General features: G+C 60.1%; 1 protein-coding gene across 2 annotated transcripts in view; it reads left to right on the forward strand.

The window, feature by feature from the left end:
* Positions 1-234: 234 nt before the first annotated feature.
* Positions 235-21,353, forward strand: part of INTS1 (integrator complex subunit 1) — a 29,923-nt gene continuing 8,804 nt past the window's right edge. The window contains exons 1-31 of one of the 2 annotated variants that reach the window (XM_025416046.3): positions 235-589; positions 889-1,179; positions 2,152-2,348; positions 2,492-2,629; positions 2,988-3,147; positions 3,296-3,401; positions 3,519-3,705; positions 3,816-3,961; positions 4,055-4,196; positions 5,047-5,223; positions 5,737-5,845; positions 6,452-6,572; positions 6,941-7,018; positions 7,600-7,757; positions 8,333-8,429; positions 11,211-11,302; positions 11,486-11,546; positions 12,916-13,113; positions 13,377-13,506; positions 13,837-14,016; positions 14,156-14,305; positions 14,674-14,853; positions 14,937-15,041; positions 16,008-16,175; positions 16,258-16,369; positions 17,471-17,632; positions 18,325-18,471; positions 18,875-18,973; positions 19,206-19,330; positions 20,316-20,570; positions 21,110-21,269. In XM_025416046.3, coding sequence (XP_025271831.1) covers positions 532-589; positions 889-1,179; positions 2,152-2,348; positions 2,492-2,629; positions 2,988-3,147; positions 3,296-3,401; positions 3,519-3,705; positions 3,816-3,961; positions 4,055-4,196; positions 5,047-5,223; positions 5,737-5,845; positions 6,452-6,572; positions 6,941-7,018; positions 7,600-7,757; positions 8,333-8,429; positions 11,211-11,302; positions 11,486-11,546; positions 12,916-13,113; positions 13,377-13,506; positions 13,837-14,016; positions 14,156-14,305; positions 14,674-14,853; positions 14,937-15,041; positions 16,008-16,175; positions 16,258-16,369; positions 17,471-17,632; positions 18,325-18,471; positions 18,875-18,973; positions 19,206-19,330; positions 20,316-20,570; positions 21,110-21,269 — 4,489 coding nt within the window. In that variant the 5' untranslated portion in view covers positions 235-531. Of the gene's footprint in view, positions 590-888; positions 1,180-2,151; positions 2,349-2,491; positions 2,630-2,987; positions 3,148-3,295; positions 3,402-3,511; positions 3,706-3,815; positions 3,962-4,054; positions 4,197-5,046; positions 5,224-5,736; positions 5,846-6,451; positions 6,573-6,940; positions 7,019-7,599; positions 7,758-8,332; positions 8,430-11,210; positions 11,303-11,485; positions 11,547-12,915; positions 13,114-13,376; positions 13,507-13,836; positions 14,017-14,155; positions 14,306-14,673; positions 14,854-14,936; positions 15,042-16,007; positions 16,176-16,257; positions 16,370-17,470; positions 17,633-18,324; positions 18,472-18,874; positions 18,974-19,205; positions 19,331-20,315; positions 20,571-21,109; positions 21,270-21,353 lie in introns of both variants that reach the window. The other variant, XM_049111204.1, reaches the window with a different exon arrangement.

A 21,353-nucleotide genomic window follows, 5' to 3' on the forward strand; every position in this document is an offset into this window, starting at 1 on the left:
TCCCCTATCGCGTGTCCTCGGGCGCGTCACTAAGTGACGACACCTCCCCTGCCGAGAGCAGGTGCAAGACGGATCCGGGCAGCGGCGCCCCGCCGGCCTCCCGCCGCCAGAGGGCGCCGCAGGCACCGTTCAGACGTCGCGGACCCTCTTGCCTCGCTACCCCGGCCGCGCTGTTTTGCTTCCTGTTGTTCCGGAAGTTGGGGTGCCGAGGGTGGTGGAGGCGACTTCCGGTTCCGGGACGGCCGTGGCCGCGGCTCGGCACTGGGGGTGTAGGACTGTGGTGCGCGGGCCGCGGCTGGCGGCGACAGCGACCCCTGCCCGGCCGATCGGAGGCGGGGTTCGCGCGGCCCCCTCGAGTGGCTCGGCGGGGCAGGGCGGCGCGGCCCCTTCCGCCGCAGGTCCCGGGCCGCAGCGCTGACGGCCCCGGGACGAATGAATGAATGAGCCGGCGGGGGGACGGCGGACCCGGCGCCGGCCTTCCCCTCGGTGACAGCGCGGCGGCGGCGGCGGCGGCGCGGGACGGGGGACAGGATGAACCGGGCCAAGCCCGCGACCGTGCGCAGGCCCAGCGCGGCGGCCAAGCCGTCAGGTGTGCGGCCTGGGCACCCGGGGCGGGCGGCCTCCGGGTCACGGCACGCCCGAGGCCGGCGGGCTGGACTCCCTGTGCCTCGGGTCCTTCCTCTGCAACGTGAGCTGTGGAGGAGTGGGTGGACCCGCAGCTACAAGGTGGGGAGGCCGGCCTGCAGCGAGCCGGCAGGAGACCCAGCTGTGCCCTGATGACCCTTGTCTGGCCCCCTCCAGACAGCGGGGGCTGGGGGTGCAGCCCGGCCCCACCACCACCCCCGCCATGGTGTAAGGTGCACGTTTCTCCACCTCCCCTCTCTGCAGGGCACCCTCCACCGGGAGACTTCATTGCTCTGGGCTCCAAGGGTCAGGCCAATGAATCCAAAACGGCGTCCACTCTGCTGAAGCCTGCCCCTTCCGGCCTGCCTTCCGAGCGCAAGCGGGACGCTGCAGCCGCCTTGGCGGGTGCCTCGGCCCTGACCGGCCTCACCAAGCGCCCCAAGCTCTCCTCCACGCCCCCGCTGAGTGCCCTGGGGCGCCTGGCTGAGGCTGCTGTGGCAGAAAAGCGTGCTATCTCTCCGTCCATTAAAGAGCCATCTGTGGTCCCAATTGAAGGTAGAGTCAGTCCCTGGGCTTAGGTGGTGGAGATCGTGTTCCCACACAGCTGTGTGGTCTCCCCAGGGGTCAGTGAAGGCTGCCTCCAGGCCTAGCACCAGAGCTGAGCTGAGCTGGCCGTGGGTTCCCTGGAGAAGGGTTGAGCAGAGTCCATCTGGGAGTTTGTTCTGCAAAGACGCAGGCGTCTATCCTGAGTGTGCTTCCAAATCCCATCACAGACAGGGAAGCATTAATGAGACCCAAGGCAGCGTGGCACAGACGGTGGGGCCCGAACGTGCTATGGGAGCGGGTGCTGACAGGGGCAGTGAGTGCAGCGAGCCTCTGCAGCCTGGTCTTCCCGCAAAGCACAGGCATCCTGTCCTACGGCTGGGAGGTGGGAGGTGGTCGGATGGTGTCTGTCCTTGCTCTTCCTGCCCCCACGTCGTGGGGGAGCTCCTGCAGTGCCGCCAGGAACTGCTTCTTTCGTTTGCCACCTGGTTCATCTCGGGTGTTTGCTGAGCACCTCCTATGTGACGGGCTCTGTTTTCCATACTGGGGATGGGCAGAAACTGAGACCAGAGCCTGTTCATGTGGGCTCTGTGTTTTAGTGCTATCCTCTCTACGCTTCAGTAACCCCTGCAAGGCTGGAGGGTACTGTTCCTGCTATGGCCATCAGCTGGGTCGGGCCTGTGAGGTGGGCACTACCTGCCCTGCTCCCTCCCCAGCTGTGGCTGTTGTCCTCCTTGGAGGCGGGCAACCATGGCATAGCCCTGACACCCTCACTCACTAGGTCTCTGCTGGTTTGCCCTGTTGCCCCCTGACAATCAGGGGGGTGGCCTGAAGGCGGGTTCTGCTTGGGGCTGCACCCTAATAATCGGGGAGGGTCCTGAAGGCAGGTTGCTTGGGGTTGCCCCCTGACGATTGGGGTGGGGCCCCTGAAGACATGTTCTGCTTCGGGTCACCCCACAACGATGCCCTTCCTGCATCTGCCAGTGCCACCCTCCGTGCTGCTGGATGAGATCGAGGCTGCTGAGCTGGAGGGCAATGACGGCCGGATCGAGGGCGTGCTGTGTGGGGCGGTGAAGCAGCTGAAGGCCACCCGTGCCAAGCCCGATGGCGCGCTGTACCTGAGCCTCATGTATCTGGCCAAGATCAAGCCCAACATCTTTGCCACAGAGGGTGTCATTGAGGTGAGGGCTGGCTGGGTGGAGTGAGACAGGCTCTCGCTCTCTCCTCACGCCCTCCCACCCTCTCCTTCCCTCCCCTGGAAGCATGCTGGCTCTGCCCTTTGTGCAGGGCACTGCTCCCCCTGATGATGTGCCCTCTTTTGCAGGCTCTGTGCAGCCTCCTGCGGCGGGATGCCTCCATCAACTTCAAGGCCAAGGGGAACAGTCTGGTATCTGTGTTGGCCTGTAATCTACTCATGGCTGCGTATGAGGAGGATGAGAACTGGCCTGAGATCTTTGTCAAGGTGGGTCTGCCTCTCCTGAGAGGCTCCCCTGGGGCCTCTGCACTGCCTGGGGTGATGGGGGCAGAGCGCTGGACCCTCGGGAGGAAGAAGAAGCCTGCCTGAGTGTGCTATCCAGAGGCTGTGTATCTGGAGATCATGTTCTCACACACCTCTGTGGTCTCCCAGGGGTCAGTGACAGCCTGGTACGTCTGTCTCTTGCCTTGGTCGCCGGGGAGGTCGGCCTGGGAGCCGCCTCCCTACTCCCTGCTGCCCCAGGCAGCTGAAGACACTTGGGGAAGCATCTGTCTTGGGAGCAGAAGGGGTGGGCAGAAGTGAACTGCCCAGCAGGGGCCTGGAGTATGGATTTTATCACGTGCAGGTGTACATCGAAGACTCCTTGGGGGAGCGGATCTGGGTGGACAGCCCGCACTGCAAGACCTTTGTGGACAACATCCAGACAGCATTTAACACCAAGATGCCTCCCAAGAGCATGCTTCTGCAGGGGGAGGTGGGGCGCAGCGGCGGGGATCTCAGTGCTGGTAAGGGACGCTAGCTGGCTGGGCTGGGGAGAGGACAGAATGTTCCTAAGGGAAGGGCTGGGGTCGTCTCCCTCCACAGAGCCCGCTGTTGGGGGTGGGTACTCGTGGAACAGTCGGGGGGTATGTCCACAAGTGGCTTGGTCTACAGGGAGCAGCCCTCATCCTTCCCTCACGGAGGAGGAGGACAGCCAGACGGAGCTCCTGATCGCTGAGGAGAAGCTCAGCCCTGAGCAGGAGGGCCAGCTCATGCCCAGGTAGGCACGCCATGTGCCCCCCCACTCCCCTGCAGGGCCCTGTGTGTGGCTGGAGGCTGACAGGGTGGGCCCATGGGGAGAGCCAGCCCTCCGTCTTTCCTCCCCCCTCTGGCCTAGGTACGACGATCTCACAGAAAGTGTGGAGGAGTACGTCCTTGACATGCTCCGTGACCAGCTTAACCGGCGCCAGCCCATCGACAATGTCTCACGGAACCTCCTGCGGCTCCTCACCTCCACCTGTGGGTATAAGGAGGTGCGGCTGATGGCAGTCCAGAGACTGGAGATGTGGCTGCAGAACCCCAAGGTGAGGGCGGGGAGGTGCCATGAGTCCATGCACACAAGGGCCTCCTCCCAGATTCTGCAGGGGCCGGGCTGTGTGCAAACATGACGAGGTACCGCCCGGCCCCCCTGCAGCTGACCAGGCCAGCCCAGGACTTGCTGATGTCCGTGTGCATGAATTGCAACACGCATGGTGTTGAGGACATGGACGTTATCTCCCACCTGATCAAAATCCGCCTCAAGCCGAAGGTTCTTCTCAACCACTACATGCTGTGTGTCAGGTGCGGTGGGGTAGGAGCAGGTGGGCAGGCAGGCAGGTGGCAGGATGGCAGCCACAGTCCGTGCCAGCATCCCTTGGCTTGTCTTGTATCCAGGGAGCTGCTGAGTGCGCACAAGGACAACCTGGGCACCACCATCAAGTTTGTGGTCTTCAACGAGCTCTCCAATGCCCGGAACCCCAACAACATGCAAATCCTCTACACGGTGCTACAGCATAGCTCTGAGCTGGCGCCGAAGGTAGGGTGCTGAGGTACCTGGCAGCCTTCTCCTGGGCTGGAGAGCAACCCCTGGTGTGTGGGACTGGCCTCAAGCCTAGGGGCCCCATGCCAGACGTGGGGGCTCCAGGCCGGAGAGGAGCCATGGCATCACCTGCACTCCCAGGTGTTTGGACACAGCAGGTAGTGTGGTGCTGAGCCACATGGGAGAAAGCTCTGGGAGGGGGCAGACAGCGAGCTCACACGGTGGCTTCTGAGTTCAGGTCAGGTCCAGAGCGGGTGCAGCCCTGCCACCTGTCTCTTTAGAACTAGGCTTTTTCAGGAGGCAGCACTTAGCCCCCAGAAAGGCTCCTGTTTCCAAGCCAAGGCCTGTCCCGCTGTCCTGAGACCTGGTCTTTCCCAAATGAGGCAACTGTGTCTGGTGCTGGCCTTTGGGTCCTGGCCGTAGAGTCCCTGGAATTCCAGGCAACTCTTGAACAGAGAGCCAAGAGCAGTGCTGGTGTCATTACCAAAATGGCTCAGCTGTGTGCAGGACACCAGGTGTGCGTGGCACCATGTCTCGCCTCTGCTCCTCCATCACCCAATAGTCCATCCCTGCAGCCGAGTACCTCAAATGTGGGTGCGTGTACACCCCTACCCCAGCCAGTGTCTTCATTAATCTGCTTCCTCGGTAATGAGGACAGCCCCCATGAGCCAGCTATCAAGAGAGTGAAAGTCGTGTCCCCCGCTGTCACCTGCTGTGTGGGCCTGGCCAGCGTGGGGAAACAGGCAGGGACATTTTCCCAGAAGGAAGCCTCCCACAGGGCAAAGTGATGGGAGAGGAGTTGGTGGGGGTGGGGAGTGACCTCCTGGCATGTCCTCTTTCCGCCCAGTTCCTGGCCATGGTGTTCCAGGACCTGCTGACCAACAAAGACGACTATCTGCGGGCCTCTCGGGCCCTGCTCCGGGAGATCATCAAACAGACCAAGCATGAGGTCAACTTCCAGGCCTTCTGCCTCGGGCTCATGCAGGAGCGCAAGGAGCCCCAGTACCTGGACATGGAGTTCAAGGTTACCCAGCTTACCTTCCTCTGGGCTCCTGCAGCCTCTCCTGCCATCTCTGGGTGGCACCCTGTGTGGCCAGTCCCAGAAGTGGGCCTGGGTTCCATTACGTGTGAGGACTCAGGAGGGCCTGGCTGCATGTGGGAGAGCTCCCAGGCAGGTGTGGATGTGGGGATGGAATTGGAGTCGGTAGGCCAGAGAGACCCAAAGGGTGACATGTGTGGGAAGACAGGGCTGGCCCCAGGGAGATTTTAGAGTTTGAAGTGCAGAGGGAGATGGGGGTGGGGGGGTGGACAAATTGTGGAGCGTCTCCAGGGCCACATAGGTGAGTTGTCAGAGGACCTCACTTTCTTCTGCGGTTTGAGCCTTGCTGCCAGCCTGCTCCTGGTCCCTACACCGTCTCGTGCTGGCTATCTCCATGCACCATGCTCCCTGGGTATCCTGTGCCGGCTGCTCATGGGCAGGGGCCCTCTGGGGTGCAGGCCCCCACAGCACGCAAACCTTGTCATGCTGTGCTTGCAGGAGCGCTTTGTGGTGCATATCACAGACGTACTGGCTGTGGCCATGATGCTGGGCATCACCGCCCAGGTGAAGGAGGCCGGCACCGCTTGGGACAAAGGCGAAAAGAAGAGTAAGGACCCAGGACAGACCCAACTGCACCCAGTGCCAGGGCAGAGATAGTGGGAGCGGCGGTGGGCTCTCCCTTGGCAGCCGGCCATCCCCAGGGCCCACCATCCCTGGACACTCAGGGAGCTTCTGGAAGTTGTCTGTTCTCTAGGCCCGGGGCCTGCTGTCTGCCTGGGGCATCTGCTCACTGGAATTGTGTGCCTTCAGGGGGCATTTCAGGCTCACAGTCCTGCCTCAGAGGGCAGGAGGGCAGGGGTGGTTGGTGGCGGCCTCCCTTCATCGCAGAGCCTGCTGGGAGTCTGGTATCGAGTCCTTTTGAAGGGATCACCTTAATTGAAGTCATGAAAAATTTGAAGAATGAAATCATTTGGAATTTAAGAATTTTGTTTATCTCGGATTTTCTCAAGCCACAGGAGGCTTACGCCACACTCTTGAGTGTTCCTTCTGCTGCTGCGTTGGTGTGTCCATCTCTGTGTCCCTCCCGTAACCCATAGGAGATGCAGAGATGAGATGGATGCTGAGTGCCCCCTGATGTCTTGGCTCCTGTCCCTGCACCCGACTCCAGGAGGCTGCTGCGCAGATGTGCTATAACCCTACATGTCCTTTTCAGACCTCGAGGTGCTGCGCTCCTTCCAGAACCAGATTGCGGCGATCCAGCGAGATGCCGTGTGGTGGCTGCACACCGTCGTCCCCTCCATCAGCAAGCTCGCTCCCAAGGACTATGTGCACTGGTATGGGCCTGGTTCACTCTGCTTCTGCAGCAGTCACTTCTCTGGACTCAGCCCACAGGAGCCTGCCACGCCAGATGTGGCCATCCACTGGCACCAGCTTTGTAGCCAGAGATGTCCCTCGTGCCAGTGATACAGGCTCATCTGTGGGGTCAGACCTCAGGCACAGCCTGCCTTTGTGAGGGCAGGGGTGGAGTCCTTTCTGACAGCCTTACTGGGGGACTGCAGGATGCTCTGGAAGACACTACGGGAGCCCCTGCCTGGAGCGTGCAGCTTCCGCACCTGTGGGGATATGTGTATTTCTGGGAGCTAATGGGGTGGGGAGGGGCCCCTGGGTGCCTGCATCCCGACAGCCTCTCTGTCCCGCACAGCCTGCACAAAGTCCTCTTCACGGAGCAGCCAGAGACCTACTACAAGTGGGACAACTGGCCACCCGAGAGCGACCGCAAGTGAGCATGCCTGCCATGTGCGCAGGGGGGTGGGGGATCCGTTCCTGTGAGCACCATGGACACCAGCCTCCTTCAAGCTCCCCACCCCCAATCTGTTCTTCCTGGTCACCATCCCTGTCCCACCACCATCCTGGTGTGCTATACCTGCTGTGTCTGCAGTGCTGTCCACTCCCAGGCTTTTAGCCACCTGTGTCCATGGGACCCACAAACTCCGTTCCTCTGTGCCTCCCGTGCGTTCTGGAGTGGCTCCCAGCTGTCTTCACTTTGGGTCCCTGCTTCCCAGTCCAGCTTGCTTACCTGCTACCCTCCTGTACTCTCTGCCCCTCCTCGCATTGCAGTTTGGCAGGTTGTGGGTGGTGGCCGGTGTGTCTGTGCCCCTAGGTGTCAGGCCCCTTCTCCCATTCTTCCCTGGCAGGGCCGGGTCTTATCCACAGAGGCCTTGGGTGAGTGAGCATGAGAGGGAGTGGCCGTCATCCTCCCTGTGGAGTCGAGACTCGGAGCTGGGGCTTCTGCATGTGGGGCACCCTCTGGGCTTGGGGTTGGTACCCGTGGAGCCCAGCCTCCACCTGCTCTTCCCGCAGCTTCTTCCTCCGCCTCTGCTCAGAGGTTCCCATCCTGGAGGACACACTGATGCGCATCCTGGTTATCGGGCTGTCCCGCGAACTCCCGCTTGGCCCCGCGGACGCCATGGAGCTTGCTGACCATCTGGTAAAACGAGCTGCGGCTGTGCAGGCAGATGGTGAGGGACCCTCCAGACTTTGTCTGGGTACCTCCTGCGTGGCCCCTTGGCCTCCCATGGCTGGGCTCTGCTGCCCTCACCCCTGCAGAAGCCCTCCGGGCACCCACATGCATGCTCTCGGGCTGCTCAGGTGGGCCTGCCTCCAGGCATCCAGCCAGGTATCTGCTCCATCTCATAGCCCCATGCTCACTGGTCTCTGGAATTGGGGGGGGGGCAGCAGACTTGTGTGTCCAGCAGTGATTCAGGGCCTGTTTCTGGAGCTCACTCTGGGACTTGCGGATATTCTCTGCGTGATGAACTATGGCAGGTGCTATGTCTGCCCCTCTGAAGGGCCACCATGGCCATCCTGAGGACAGCACTCCTGCTTGGGAGGCTGATGCACCTCTGGCTGCCTCTGGGCCAGCAGCTGAGCCTTCAATGTGGCGCCCGTGCCAGGCCCCCACCTGCCCCTCGGCGTCTGGAGGCCAAGGCCCCATCTGCCTGCTGGCCTCCCACGGCCCAAGCCCTGTGCTTCGGGGCTACCCTGGAGCATGTGAACTACATTCTGGAACCTACCTGTGGCTCTTGGGTTTCAGATGTGGAAGTGCTGAAGGTGGAGAGGATTCAGCTGATTGACGCGGTCCTGAACTTGTGCACCTACCACCACCCCGAGAACATCCAGTTGCCCCCTGGGTAAGGTGCTGCTTGCCCACCTGAGGCGCCTATGTGCTGCTCCCCTGACCCCTCCACATGGTGCATGGCCTCAGGCCTGCTGTCCTGCCTGCAGCTGCATTTCAGAAACTCGCGCCCCTACTCTCTCCCTTTGGTGTCCATACTTCACCAGTTCTTCTTTTCCTGTTTACTGACACGCGTGCTTTCCTTGGTAGACAGCCCAGGGTCTGTGCTGAGTTTTGTCCACTTTGTGTCATCCACATACACTTCACCCACTGAAAGTCACTGATGCACTAGTTACATGCACAGAGTGGGGCCACCACTGCCATAGTCCTGTTTTAGAGCACGTCTCTCCCCCTTAAGAAACCTGCACCCAGGAGCCAACACTACCCCCTCCCCGCCACACACACACCCTCAGCAGCCCCTAACCTGCTCTCATCCTGTTGGACACTTCACAGTGATGGGGCACATGACACGTGGCCTGTGGCTGGCCTCCCTTGCTGAGCAGCACATTGTCAGAGTTCAGCTGTGGTATGACACTTACTTGCACTTCTTCCCTTCTCCTGGCCATGTAGCATTGTTCCATGTGGACTCCACACTTTGTTTAAGCTCCTGGCACCCTGTGAACTCTGCTGAGAACATTGCTACCTGCATCACTGCAGACCTGTGTTTCCGGTTCTCCTGGGGTACTCGCTGGGTCACATGGTTAACTGAGTTGCTGCTGGCTTCTCCATGGCGGTGCCCAGGGGATCCAGTCCTGCCACACCCGTGCCCATCTCTCCTTGTTCACCGCTCACCATCCTAGTGGATGTGCAGAGGTGTCACGCTGTGGCTTTCATGGGCTTCTCTGAGCACCGATGGTGCCTTTTGGCCACGTGTCCATCTTATCTGGAGAGATGTCTGGGTTCTTTGCCTGTTTTTAAATGGGTTTGTTTGGATTTTTGTTGTTGGACTTTGGGAGTTCTTTATATATTCTGAGTCTAGACCCTGAACAGGTCTATGATTTGCAGGTAATTATTTCCTATCTTGCGGGTTGTATTTCCACATTCTTGATAGTGTCCTTTGAGCTTTTGAGAGACAAGCACTTTAATTCTGGGAAAGTCTAGCTCATTTAGTTTTTTGGGGTTCTTGTTTTACGTCATTTTCTTTCTTTCTTTTTTTTTTTTTTTTAAGACCATTTATTAGACACAGCCAAAGAGCATAAGCAGGTGGAGAGGCAGAGGGAGAGGGGGAAGCAGACTCCTTGCTGAGCAAGGACCCTGAGATCACTACCAGAGATCAGGGCAGATGCTTCACCGACTGAGCGCTTCAGGCACCCCCTCTTGTGTCCTTTCTAAGGAGCTATTTCCTAGCCCAGGATCATGAAGATTTATTTTTCTGTTTCACGGTTTCAGCTCCCAGATTTAGGCCTTTGATCCCCCTAAGTTAGTTCTGTGCAGGGAGAGAGGCAGGGTCCAGGTCCATCTTGCTTTGGGTGGACATGCTGTTGGCCCAGTGCTGTGTGTTGACCGTGCGTGGTTTGTGTGGGGCCCTCAGCTCTGCTCTGCACAGGGAGGTGCCAACGATGTGGCCCTGTGTGCCTCTCTGATGCCGTGTGGGTGCAGTGTCCTCCCCGGGCTCCCAGAACTCTCTTGTGTGTTCTCCCAAGAACTTGAGTGTTTTAGGTCCCCTTTCATGTGAATGGCTGGTGGTCTTGTACTTGGCACCATGTTGAAAAGCCTGTCCCCTCTCCCTGGTTGGCAGTCGGGTGACGATGATGTATGGGTTTTCCTCTGGGGCTCTCGGTTCTGTCCGTTGGGTCTCTGTGTCTGTCCCATGGCAGTAGCACTCTTCGAGCCCGTGGGTCGTGCAGAGTTCTGAAGTTGGGAAGTAGGAGTCCTCTGACTTTGTTCCTCAAGACTGTATGGGCTTTTTTGGGCCCTTGTTTACAGGTGGATTTTCCGGTCAATTTTCAGAGAAAAGCCCCATGGGATTTTGATGGGTTTTGCTGTGAACTTACAGACGAGTTTGGGGAGTGTGGCCGCGTTTATGATATTAAATCTCTGGTCTGCAAACATGGGACATCTCTGTTTGTTTAGATCCATAGCTTGTAGCGGGTCAGTCTTGTGCTGCTTCTCGTACATTTGTACGGAAGTGTCTCTGTCTCTCCGGTGCTATTTATTGTGCCCAGGATTCACTTCTTTGTTTCCTTTCTGGGTTCTTAGCGTGTGTTCTGCTTCCCGACCTGGTCTCTCACATGTGGCAGCCCATTTGCTCATCCCTCCAACTTGGCTTCTCAACTCTTTCTTCTCTCACAGTGGTTTTCTGTTCTAGCATCTAGAACTTTCTGTTACCTGTAGGAACTACACACTAATCCTAAGTGTGTCATAAATGTGACATTTAAATCAGAGTGACGGTGTTAGGATTTGCACAGGTGGATAGAGGATTGTTTCTGGCTCTCTCAGAAGAAGAAATAGACCCATAATGAGCACTTACTGAGGTTTTCCATCATGACCGCCCTCATTCCCACTTTGTAGACTGGACACCAGGGCTTAGTGACCTAAAGAACTTGGCCTAGGGGCTCAGCTGGAATGGGGACCTGGGCAGCAGAGCAGTGCCCACAGCCCCCTTCCTGGGCACGCCGGTGTTGTCAGACGACCAGATTCGGGAGTTGCAGGTGTCTGCATTTCAATCTTTGAAATGACCCCCTCTCTGGTCAGTCACCAGCTGGTCTCTGAGCCATTCCACCCTGCTCAGGACTGAATTGCGTCACTGCCTCGCATGGCCGAGGCCAAGTCACACAAGACTATCCTTGCATTTCAGGTACCAGCCTCCGAACCTGGCCATCTCCACCCTCTACTGGAAGGCGTGGCCCCTCCTGCTAGTGGTCGCAGCATTCAACCCGGAGAACATTGGTGAGCTTCCTCTGGCCAGCTCACGGTTGTCTGAGCCGGGTGCTGCTCTTACCTCCTGTCGGGGCATCTTACTTGTTGGGACCTGGAATGGAGTCTGATGAGGGACTGGGTAGTGGGCTGAGACCCCAGGCAGGGCAGGAGTGCTGTGTTCTGGCCGCCACTTGCCATCTCCTTCTCCCCTAGGCTTGGCCGCCTGGGAGGAGTACCCCACGCTGAAGATGCTCATGGAAATGGTGATGACCAAGTAAGTCAGTGTGCGCACTGCTGGGGGCAGGGTGCCGAGAGCAGGCCCTAGTCTGGGGGATGCTGGAAGCAGAGCAGACCCAGAGCTCCCAACTCATTCCGAACTATCTCCTCTGCTGTGCAGCTGCTTGGGATTCCTTTTCTCAACTCGAAAGAGAAGACCCAGTCCAGTCCAGTCTGGGTCTGCTGAGCATTAGTACCCTCTCCTCCTCTGGTTGAGGATGCAGTGGGATTGAGATGAGGGTCTTGGTGGCTGAGGTGCTCCCAGACCAGAGTGGGAGCAGGTCAGTGAATGGCCGGTGGCACACGAGGAGCAAGGGGGTGTGGCTAGATGGAGGTACACGGAGACAAGACTCTGGGTGTGGACCAGGTGTAAATGTGAACACTGCCTAGGATCAGCACAGGGGACCGCTGTGGTACATGGTGGGTGTGGGGCTTAGGCACAGCCGTGATGCCTGCTGCCAGGGCTGGGTGACTGTGCCCCACTTGTAAGCCGGTCATCTGTTTCTAAAGAGTTGATTCAGTGGCACTGGTGCCCAGGTGGCTGGTGTGCTTGTGTTGTGCTGCCTGCCAGTCAGTGGAGTGAGATCTGGCTCCATCTGCCAGCATGCTTCTGAGAGGCATAGTGAGGGTGACCACGCAGAAGGCTGTGGTTGAGATGGAGCAGGGCCTGAGGCCGTGGCACATGCACACTCTTGCATGTGTGGATTTGGCATGTGGGAACCAGGGGCCTGTGAGGCTGTGGTGGGTGGGAACAGGACGTGTGTGAACACACACATGTGGGTGATGCTAGGGTCGATGGGGACCAGGTGTGTGTGGCCCAAAGTTGGAGCCGCAGCTGTTCCTATTGTATCTCTAAAGGGCTGTCCTGAGGCTGATGCGGTGGGCAGACTTTGGGGCCCTAAAGACAGGTCTGACATGAGGGGCCATCGCAGGCAGTGGGTTTGATCTCAGAACACGTGGAGCTGGCTGCTTATGTCGCTCGAAGCCGCATGTGCCTCTGGGAGCAGCTGGCCTATGGATCCCTGTGGGCTGGGATGCCTGCCTGTTGGAAGGGGATTCTGGCCCCGGGAGTACCAGATGAGCGGGTGTCCAGGATCCTGACCCCCACTGGGCCCAATTCTGGAGGTGGCTGGTGCACCCGCCATCCCATGGAGGGAGAGCAGCTTGCCTAGCACAGGGGTTCCCTCCTAGATCCCAGATCTGGCAGCGTGGCTGATGGTCCCGCTGATGGTCAGCCTCTCCGATGTGCTTGGTAGCTGAGCCTGTGTGCAGGGCCTTCGTGGCAACCCTCCTTGACCCTGTGCGCTTTGTGGCAACAGCAAGCCTCAGACAGGCACGAAAGCATGTTCCTCCTGCTCACTCCCCAGCAACTACTCGTACCCTCCATGCACCCTGACCGATGAGGAGACCCGGACGGAGATGATTAATCGGGAGCTGCAGACCTCCCAGCGGGAAAAGCAGGAGATCCTGGCGTTTGAGGGCCATCTGGCAGCGGCTTCCACCAAGCAGACCATCACTGAGAGCAGCAGCCTTCTCCTGTCGCAGCTCACCAGCTTGGACCCTCAGTACGTTGTGCTCACCCTCCGGGGGCCGGGCCGGAACTGGCAGTGGTGGGGCTGGTGGGGCAAGGCTGGAGGAGCAGCCCCAGGACCCTCTGCATGAGCTGAGTGCACTTAGCAGCTGGGAAGCAAAGGGACTGCCAGCCCTTCGTGAGGGGGCCAACTCAGATGGGACACAGGCGGTCCTCCTGCCCTCACCTGCTGCTGTTGCTTGGGGACACTGTGCACACACAGCTTCCTAATACACTCATGTCATCTGGGACCTTCAGAGGACCGCCTCGGAGGCCTCCCCCCCACATTCTGGACCAAGTGAAAAGTCTAAACCAGTCCCTGCGTCTCGGGCACCTGCTGTGCCGGAGCCGAAACCCAGACTTTCTCCTCAACATCATCCAGAGGCAGGCGAGTTCCCCGCAGCTCTGGTGGGTGTGGTGGGGTGGGGGGTGGGCTGGCAGAGGCATCAGCAGGAGGTGGGGAGGTGGGGCAGGGGGGACCCTGCAGAGACATCATCAGTCTCTCGCATTGAGACCGTATGTAACCAGAAGAGGGCACTCTGGGACACAGGGCCTCTCCTTGGCTCCTTGGCTGTAGACGACTGCCAGCATGCAAGTGTGGCCATGACCTGTTGCTGCGGGAGCTTGGGGAGCTTGGGGCAGCAGGCAGGTGGGTTGCGGCAGGGGACTCGGCAGATTCATGCTGGGAGGGGCTGAGTGTCTGCATCACCTGGCCCAGGCCTCCTCGCAGTCCATGCCCTGGCTGGCCGACCTGGTGCAGTCCAGCGAGGGTTCGCTGGACGTGCTGCCTGTGCAGTGCCTGTGTGAGTTCCTGCTGCACGACGCGGCGGACGATGCCACTTCTGGGGAGGAGGAGGAGGAGGGTGAGAGCAAAGAGCAGAAAGCCAAGAAGAGGCAGGTTGGTGCCCTCCCATCTCTCTGGGCTCCCCCCCGCAGGGTAGTATGTCTCCCCTGCAGTACCTGCCCTCCTCCCCCTGGGGTGCTGCGTCCCTCCCACGGCCCCTAGGCCCACCCAGGGGTCTCCTTCGCCCCTGCAGAGGCAGCAGAAGCAGCGGCAGCTGCTGGGCCGCCTGCAGGACCTGCTGCTAGGCCCCAAGGCTGATGAGCAGACCACATGTGAAGTGCTGGACTACTTTCTGCGGCGCCTCGGCTCCTCCCAGGTGGCCTCCAGGGTGCTGGCCATGAAGGTGAGGCCCCTTTGCACCCCCCACACCTCTGCCTCCCGGCCCAAGTTTCTGTCTTGTACCTTTTTCAAGCTTTTATTCTACCGGGTGCTGAAGTGGTGGCTGGGGTGATGTCTGGGAGAGCCAGACCCCTTGTCGCCTGCCCATTGTCCCTCCCCAGGTGCTGTGGGAAGGCCCCGAGAGGGACTCGGTGACCTTGTAAGCCATCTTGCCCTGTCTTGTGAGATGCTGGGCGACTTTCTAAGGAAGCTATCTCAAGCGGCTTCCTGGTTGTGTCAGTTCAAGCATCTGTGGCAGGACGCAGCATGCTTGTTGGCCAGGCAGCCCCCATCTTCCTGGGACTTTGAGAGAACATGCCCATCTGCCCACAGGGCCTATCCTTGGTGCTCTCGGAGGGCAGTCCGCGGGATGGGGAGGAGAAGGAGCCCCCGATGGAGGAGGACCCTGGGGACCCCGAGGCGCTACGGGGCTACCAGTGGCTGCTGCGCGACCTGCCCCGGCTGCCTCTGTTTGACAGCGTCAGGCCCACCACTGCCCTGGCACTGCAGCAGGTAGGGGTGCAGGGTGCTGCTGACGGCATGGGGGCAGGGGACGTGGGCTTGTAGATGGAGCTCATGCGGCCCTTCGTCCCCAGGCCATTCACATGGAGACCGACCCGCAGACCATCAGTGCCTACTTGGTCTACCTGTCCCAGCATACACCCGTGGAGGAGCAGGGCCAGCACAGTGACTTGGCACTGGTGAGGGCATGGAGATGGTAACCTGCACCGGGACAGAGGTCGTGGGGGGTACAACAGAGCCATCCGGCCCTACTGCGGAGGGGGCAGCCCCAGGCTGAGCAGGAGCTGAGCAGGGCCAGCAGTGCAACCCTCTGCAAGTGCCGTGCTCGCTTCCTCGTGGCTTCTGCCCAGAGCAAGTATCGGGGGAGCCAGGGTCTGGGTGTGCTTGGGACCAGTGTAGCTGCTGTGGTTAGCAAGGCCTGGCCGGCTCTGTCACGTTCTTTGCCCCCAGGGCGGTGGTACCTGGGCTGTGACAGGGGTTGGGGCACCCATGGGCACACTGGCTCAGGTAGGATGGGGTACCTGGCCAAGCCGGGTGTGTTCTGGCGGGTCTTACACAGTGAGGGGGGTGCCCTGTTTCCTCTTTCCCTGTTGTTCTGGTCGGCTCTCTTGTGACCTAGCTGTCCTGTCTGCCGACTCTGGCTCCGACCTCATGTGGGTCCTGTGGGTCCGGGGCTCTATGGGCTGAATGGATGTGGGTCCCTGGACATGGGGTCTTTTCCAAGTGTGTGCTTCTCACTGAGGGGCCAGGTGGGAACAGCAGCCCAGGCCTTGATGCCCTGGCCCGAGTTGGCTCCGATGGGCAGCATGAGACAGCTCCCGGCCTGTGTGCCAGGCATGACTGTGTCTGGCTGTTGGCTTTTGTCAATGGGTCTTGAGAAGCGTGTGCTCCTGTTGGTCACGGGCTGGGGTCAGCGTTCCCTCCTCGCCGGCACATGCTCCCCTCTGCTAGCAGGGTGGGTTACGACAGCCGTTCCTGTCAGTGCACCTACCACATGCCACTGGGTCTCGGTGACCCTGGCCATGGCTGCACAAGCTCCCATGATGCGGCCTTGAGGTGGGCCACTGCTGGCTGTCAGCTTCGTGGAGACAAGATGATGAGGCTGGCGGGGGAGGCCCTCTGATGGCCCTGCTTGCTGCCCACAGGATGTGGCCCGGCTGGTCGTGGAGCGGTCCACCATCATGTCTCACCTCTTCTCGAAGCGCTCCTGCAGTGCTGAGTCGGACGCCGTGCTCGTCGCCTTGCTCTCCATCTTCTCCCGCTATGTGAGGCGCATGCGCAAGAGCAAGGAAGGAGAGGAGGTGTACAGCTGGGTAAGGCTGGTGGGCGAGTGCTCCCCGGGTGGAGCCCCCAGCATCCTGCCACAGCCCAGCCACCCTCCTCTTCCTCCTGCAGTCAGAGTCCCAGGACCAGGTCTTCCTCCGCTGGACCAGTGGGGAGACGGCCACCATGCACATACTGGTGGTGCACGCCATGGTCATCCTCCTGACACTGGGGCCACCCCGAGGTGAGTGACCTGCTGGTGTGCCAGGGGCAGCTCCTGGGTCTGTGCCAACAGGCTTCTTCACGCTGTGAGCTCCAGCCCCACCAGGTAGGGGTGCACAGCAGGTAGAATGCCTGCACTTGCTTGCGGCTTTGGGCAGGTCCCCGTAAGGAGGAGATGGGATCCTTTGTCTACCTGTCTTAGAGAGTTTGGCGGAAAGCACCCTGGATCCTCTGTGTGGCAGGAGAGCTCTCAGGGGCTGCAATGCTCCGCGGATTAACAAGTCTGTGATCTCTGGTGCCTCTTCGCCACCCCAGCCCGTGGTGTTGTGTCATTGGGAGGCCACTTTGCCATGTCTGCGTCTCCAGGTGCTCCTAGCCCATTGGTGAAACTCTTGGTTTCTGGAAGTGGAAGTATAGATACAGGGCTGCCTGTTGAGCTGTCACCGAGCCCCAGAGCTGTGAGCTCCAGCTCCTCTGCACAGGCCCTCCCCTCGCTGGCTGTGGACTATGCATATCCCTCTGGGTGGCTGAGCTCTCTTCAGCCTGGCAGCCTTCCCTCCACCCCTTCCTGGTCAGCTGCCGTGACCTGGTCTGCCATGTGCTTGTGTCTGGGAGGGGAAGGCAGGGCAGGGACAGGGCCTCTTACTGGGATTGGTGCTGTGTGGGCTCTGCTTGGAAGGTGGCCCCTCAGGACAGGAGTTCATGAGCCCTGTGCAATGAGTGGAGGCTGGCCTGATGTCAGCCTTGGGGAGTGGGGAGCAGAAGGGAGCTGGCTCAACTGAGCAGTGGGGTGGGAAAGTGCTGGCGGGGAATGCTAGACTGTCACAAAAAATCCCTCAAGGTGGACTGGCCGGCTTTAGGACCTGCATGCTCTCAGCTGGAATGGGGGTGCAGAGATTGTGGGGTTAGATACGCAAGCCACACAGAGCCCCTGGCAGCAAAGGCAGGCCACCTCTTCTGGTCCTGTGAAGCCTCCATTCCCCCTTACATGGCAAGGAAATGCGGCTCTTCCAGCCTCAGCCTTCACTCCCTCGGGGGCGGGGGAGGAGGGAGCTCCCTAACCTCAGAGGTTAGGACGGCCTTGTTGAGCTATCCTGCTGCTTACCACCTTGTCTCCCCGAAGCTGGTGATGGCGAGTTCCAGGCTCTGCTAGATATCTGGTTCCCGGAGAAGCAGCCTCTGCCCACAGCCTTCCTGGTGGACACGTCCGAGGAGGCCCTGCTGCTGCCCGATTGGCTGAAGCTGCGCATGATCCGCTCAGAGGTCCCTCGCCTGGTAGACGCTGGTACGGGGGTGGGCTGGCCTCACACCTCTTGTATGAGCCTGGGCATTCCCACCATCACATGTGGGAGGGGATAGCTTGGTAGCCATGTAGGCGCTGGGGCGTTCGTTATGCAGCAGGTGCTCATGGGGGTCTCGGGAGGTGTGGCACTATGCTGGGCTTTGTAGTGAGCACCATGCTACCCTGGCCCCGAGTACCAGCCCCTCATTGTCTGGCAGGGAGGCCAAGGGGCCCCATGGGAGTGAGCAGTGCCAAAGGCCAGAGAGAAAGTGGCCTGGGAGTTTTGAGGGGAGATGAAAGGGCTGGGTCCTCTGCACTGGTTCTGGGGGATGGAGTGGGAGGGGGGTGGCCTGTTTGAGGAGGAACAACAGCAGCCAGTGCAGGTGAGTAGCACCTGGCCAGGGGAAGACAGCCTGGGAAGCAGTTTGGTACAGTGGGCCTAGTTTGGGAAGCAAGGGGAGGGCACACTCTAAGGAGCCTGTACTCCTTTTAAGTCACAGGGAGCCAGTGACATTTCTAGGGGAGCTCAGGGGCAAGAAGAAAGGAGCCACAGGGCTTGCACATGGCTTCAGGGGGCAGAGTGGGGGAGCCAGTTTATGAGCCGAGCAGTGAGCTGTGAGCCTTCTGGGGCAGGGAGTCTTCCCTGGGGCCCAGGGACACCGAGCGAGGGGTCACCAAGCAAGTGTCACCCTCAGCCCTACAGGACCTGGAGCCCCAGCAGCTGCTGCTCTTCGTGCAGTCCTTCGGCATCCCCGTGTCCAGCATGAGCAAACTCCTCCAGTACCTGGACCAGGCAGTGGCTCATGACCCCCAGACCCTGGAGCAGAACATCATGGACAAGAGTAAGAGTCAGGGATCCACATGTCTGCTGCATTCTTTGACCGAGCGCCTGGGGCCCTGCATGAGTGACAGGGATGGTCTGGGGGCAGAGGGCACTTAGGGCAGGCACTCTTGGCAGGAAGTCAAGCCTGGAGCACTCAGGAGAAGCCGGGCTGCTGTGTCCCAGCACACCCCGGGCATCCCAGGTGTCTGTAAGTGCTCTGGGGTTTGTGGATGGAGGAGCTACAGGGGCGTACTCAAGGCTACCAGGTCCTTTGCTGAAAGATCCTGTAGCTCAGGTTGTGAAACCATGTGCTGGGGTGTTTGGGGAGCAGGGATGGTATTCCCAGAGCAGATTTCTATGGAATGGGGGGACACTCGCTCTCCTGGATTCAGGTGTTTTAACTGCTGGCTGCTGGCCCACAGATTACATGGCTCACCTGGTTGAAGTTCAGCACGAGAGAGGAGCATCCGGAGGCCAGACCTTCCATTCCCTACTCACAGCCTCCCTACCACCACGACGAGGTACCAGCCTGTCCCCCTGCCTCCCAGCTCAGCCCACGGCAACATAGGGCCTCCCCAGACCCAGGGCACACACTTGTCAGCTGCCGGGGTCCGACTTCCCAATGTAAAGGCCCTGCTTCTTGTGGCCCTCAGCAGGCCTGAGTGTGGCTAGGGTGCTTGAGGGGTTCCAAGCTCCTGCTCTAAGCCAACCATGAAGGGTCACCACCTGAAGCCTCTTCCTCTTTCTCTGCAGACAGCACAGAGGCGCCAAAATCCAAGAGCAGTCCGGAGCAGCCTTCGGGCCAGGGACGGACCCGGGCTGTGACCCAGGTGCGAGTGCTCGCCCCTGAGGATGACCTGGCCGGCATGCTCCTACAGGTACCGCCGCTGCTACCTGGGACAGTCTCTCCAGAGGTGGGGTGCCCCCAGGCTCAGGGAGGGAGGGGCTTCATCCTACAACTCCACATCCATGGGGGACACGCTGGAGCCTGTTGTCCTAGTCAGAGCTGGGCGACCCTGGACCAGCCCCCTCCCTCCCTCCTGCCTCAGCGCCCTCACTGGGGAAAGTGGCTGGTTACCATGCCTCCCACCCCACTTGGGTCGTCAGGTGTGTTTTGCTTTGAGGGTGGTGCCTGGAGGTGGCAGGTCTCTGCAGGACTGGCTCAGTTGGCATGAGCCCTCAGCCACATGTGGAGTCCTGAGGGCCGACCTACTCTGATGATACCGTGCTTCATTTATACCCCCCATACAGTGTGCCTTCTAAAGCGGAGGGTCCCTGACTTTCAGCCTGTCCAGAGTTGCATAGCTGTCGTTTTTGTGCACTTAGGAGAGTTGCACAGAAACTCCCTAGCATTCTCTCCCTAGCCACTGCCGCCCTGCTCCCTGCCCCCGCACCTCTTGTGGACACACATGTGCAGCCTGGAGTCCCCGTGTGGGTGCTCATCTACTCACACGGCGACGTTCACTGTTGAGTGCTTGTGTCTTTTCTTGCTCACACGCTTGCACACACACTCTGTCTTGACTGGATTTCCCTGGACTCCCAGGCCCGTGCTTGGGATGCTACGGCCCACTCACACCCTCTGGGTTTGGTGCTCCGTTCTGTAACTGGGGCGACCAGTGTTTGCAGGGCGCTGGGCTAGCCTGCAGTTTCAGCCTAAGCAGGGACCCCCATGCAGGCCCCCTTCAGGAGTCCTGGGCGCCCACCCTGGGTGCTTCCTTAGAGCATCCAGTAGGGACTGCTGCTGGCAGCACCTGGGCACAGTCTGGCCAACAGGGCGTTAGCAGTTGTGGCACAGGTGCAGGGCACAGCAGTCGCACCTCCGCTGAGCCTGCCTTCCTGATGCTGCTCCTTTTTCTGCACCAGATCTTCCCGCTGAGCCCAGGCCCGCGGTGGCAGAGCTCTAGTGCCCGCCCTGCTGCTCTTGCGCTGCAGCAGGCCTTGGGCCAGGAGCTGGCACGAGTACGTCAGGGGAGCCCCGAGGTGTCAGGTGTCACAGTGCGACTCCTGCAGGCCATCGCTACCCTGCTCAACTCCCCGCATAGCGGAGCCCTGGTGATGTCCATGCACCGGAGCCACTTCCTTGCCTGTCCTCTGATGCGCCAGCTCTGCCAGTACCAGGTGAGTGTGTCTGCAGCAAAGTTCTGGGCTGTGGGGAGCCACGCAGGAGGGCCACTGCGTGAGTTCCAGCACCTTGCATCCCAGGCTCTGCCCAGCTGAGTGTCCTAGCTGTGTCCCTTTGTGGGCCTTGGTCCTTGGTTTCTCAATGGACAGAGGACATAGGCTTCTACATAGCTGGGTACGGAACACCTACCTCTGTTTATGGAATGTTTCCAGTAAGGAGAAGGAGGTAGTGGGGGTAGTTCCCAGTCTGTGCCTGTGCCCTGGATTTCGTAGTCTGGTACTGTGTGTTATTCTGTGTGCACGTACACTTGAACGTATTAGCGTTTGTACACATGCATGTGTATGGTGGGGCGTCTCATTTTTCTTCCTGAGCTGTGAGAAGGTGAGTCTCGAACAATAGGATATCTCACCAGCTCTGGAGTTTGAAAGGGTCTGTCTGAGGCCCTGGCGCATCGGGGGCAGCATGATGGCCAGAGACTCTGTTCCGGCCTTGCCCTGGCTCTTGTGCCAGTTCTAGCTGCGGGTTGTCCCCACAGCGCTGTGTGCCCCAAGATACCGGCTTCTCATCGCTCTTCCTCAAAGTGCTCATGCAGACACTGCAGTGGCTAGACGGCTCCGCTGGGGAAGGGGGGCCCCTGCAGGCCCAGCTCAAGCTGTTTGCTGCCCAGTACTCAGCACGCCGCAGGATCAGCGACGGTGAATGCTGGCAGGTTTCTGGGGGGTGGGGCCTCAGGCTTGCGGCCACTCTCCTGGGGCCAGGGGAGAGGGGCCGATGGCCTC

This window comes from Canis lupus, chromosome 6 (genome assembly GCF_003254725.2).
Source record: "Canis lupus dingo isolate Sandy chromosome 6, ASM325472v2, whole genome shotgun sequence".
Taxonomy (NCBI): domain Eukaryota; kingdom Metazoa; phylum Chordata; class Mammalia; order Carnivora; family Canidae; genus Canis; species Canis lupus.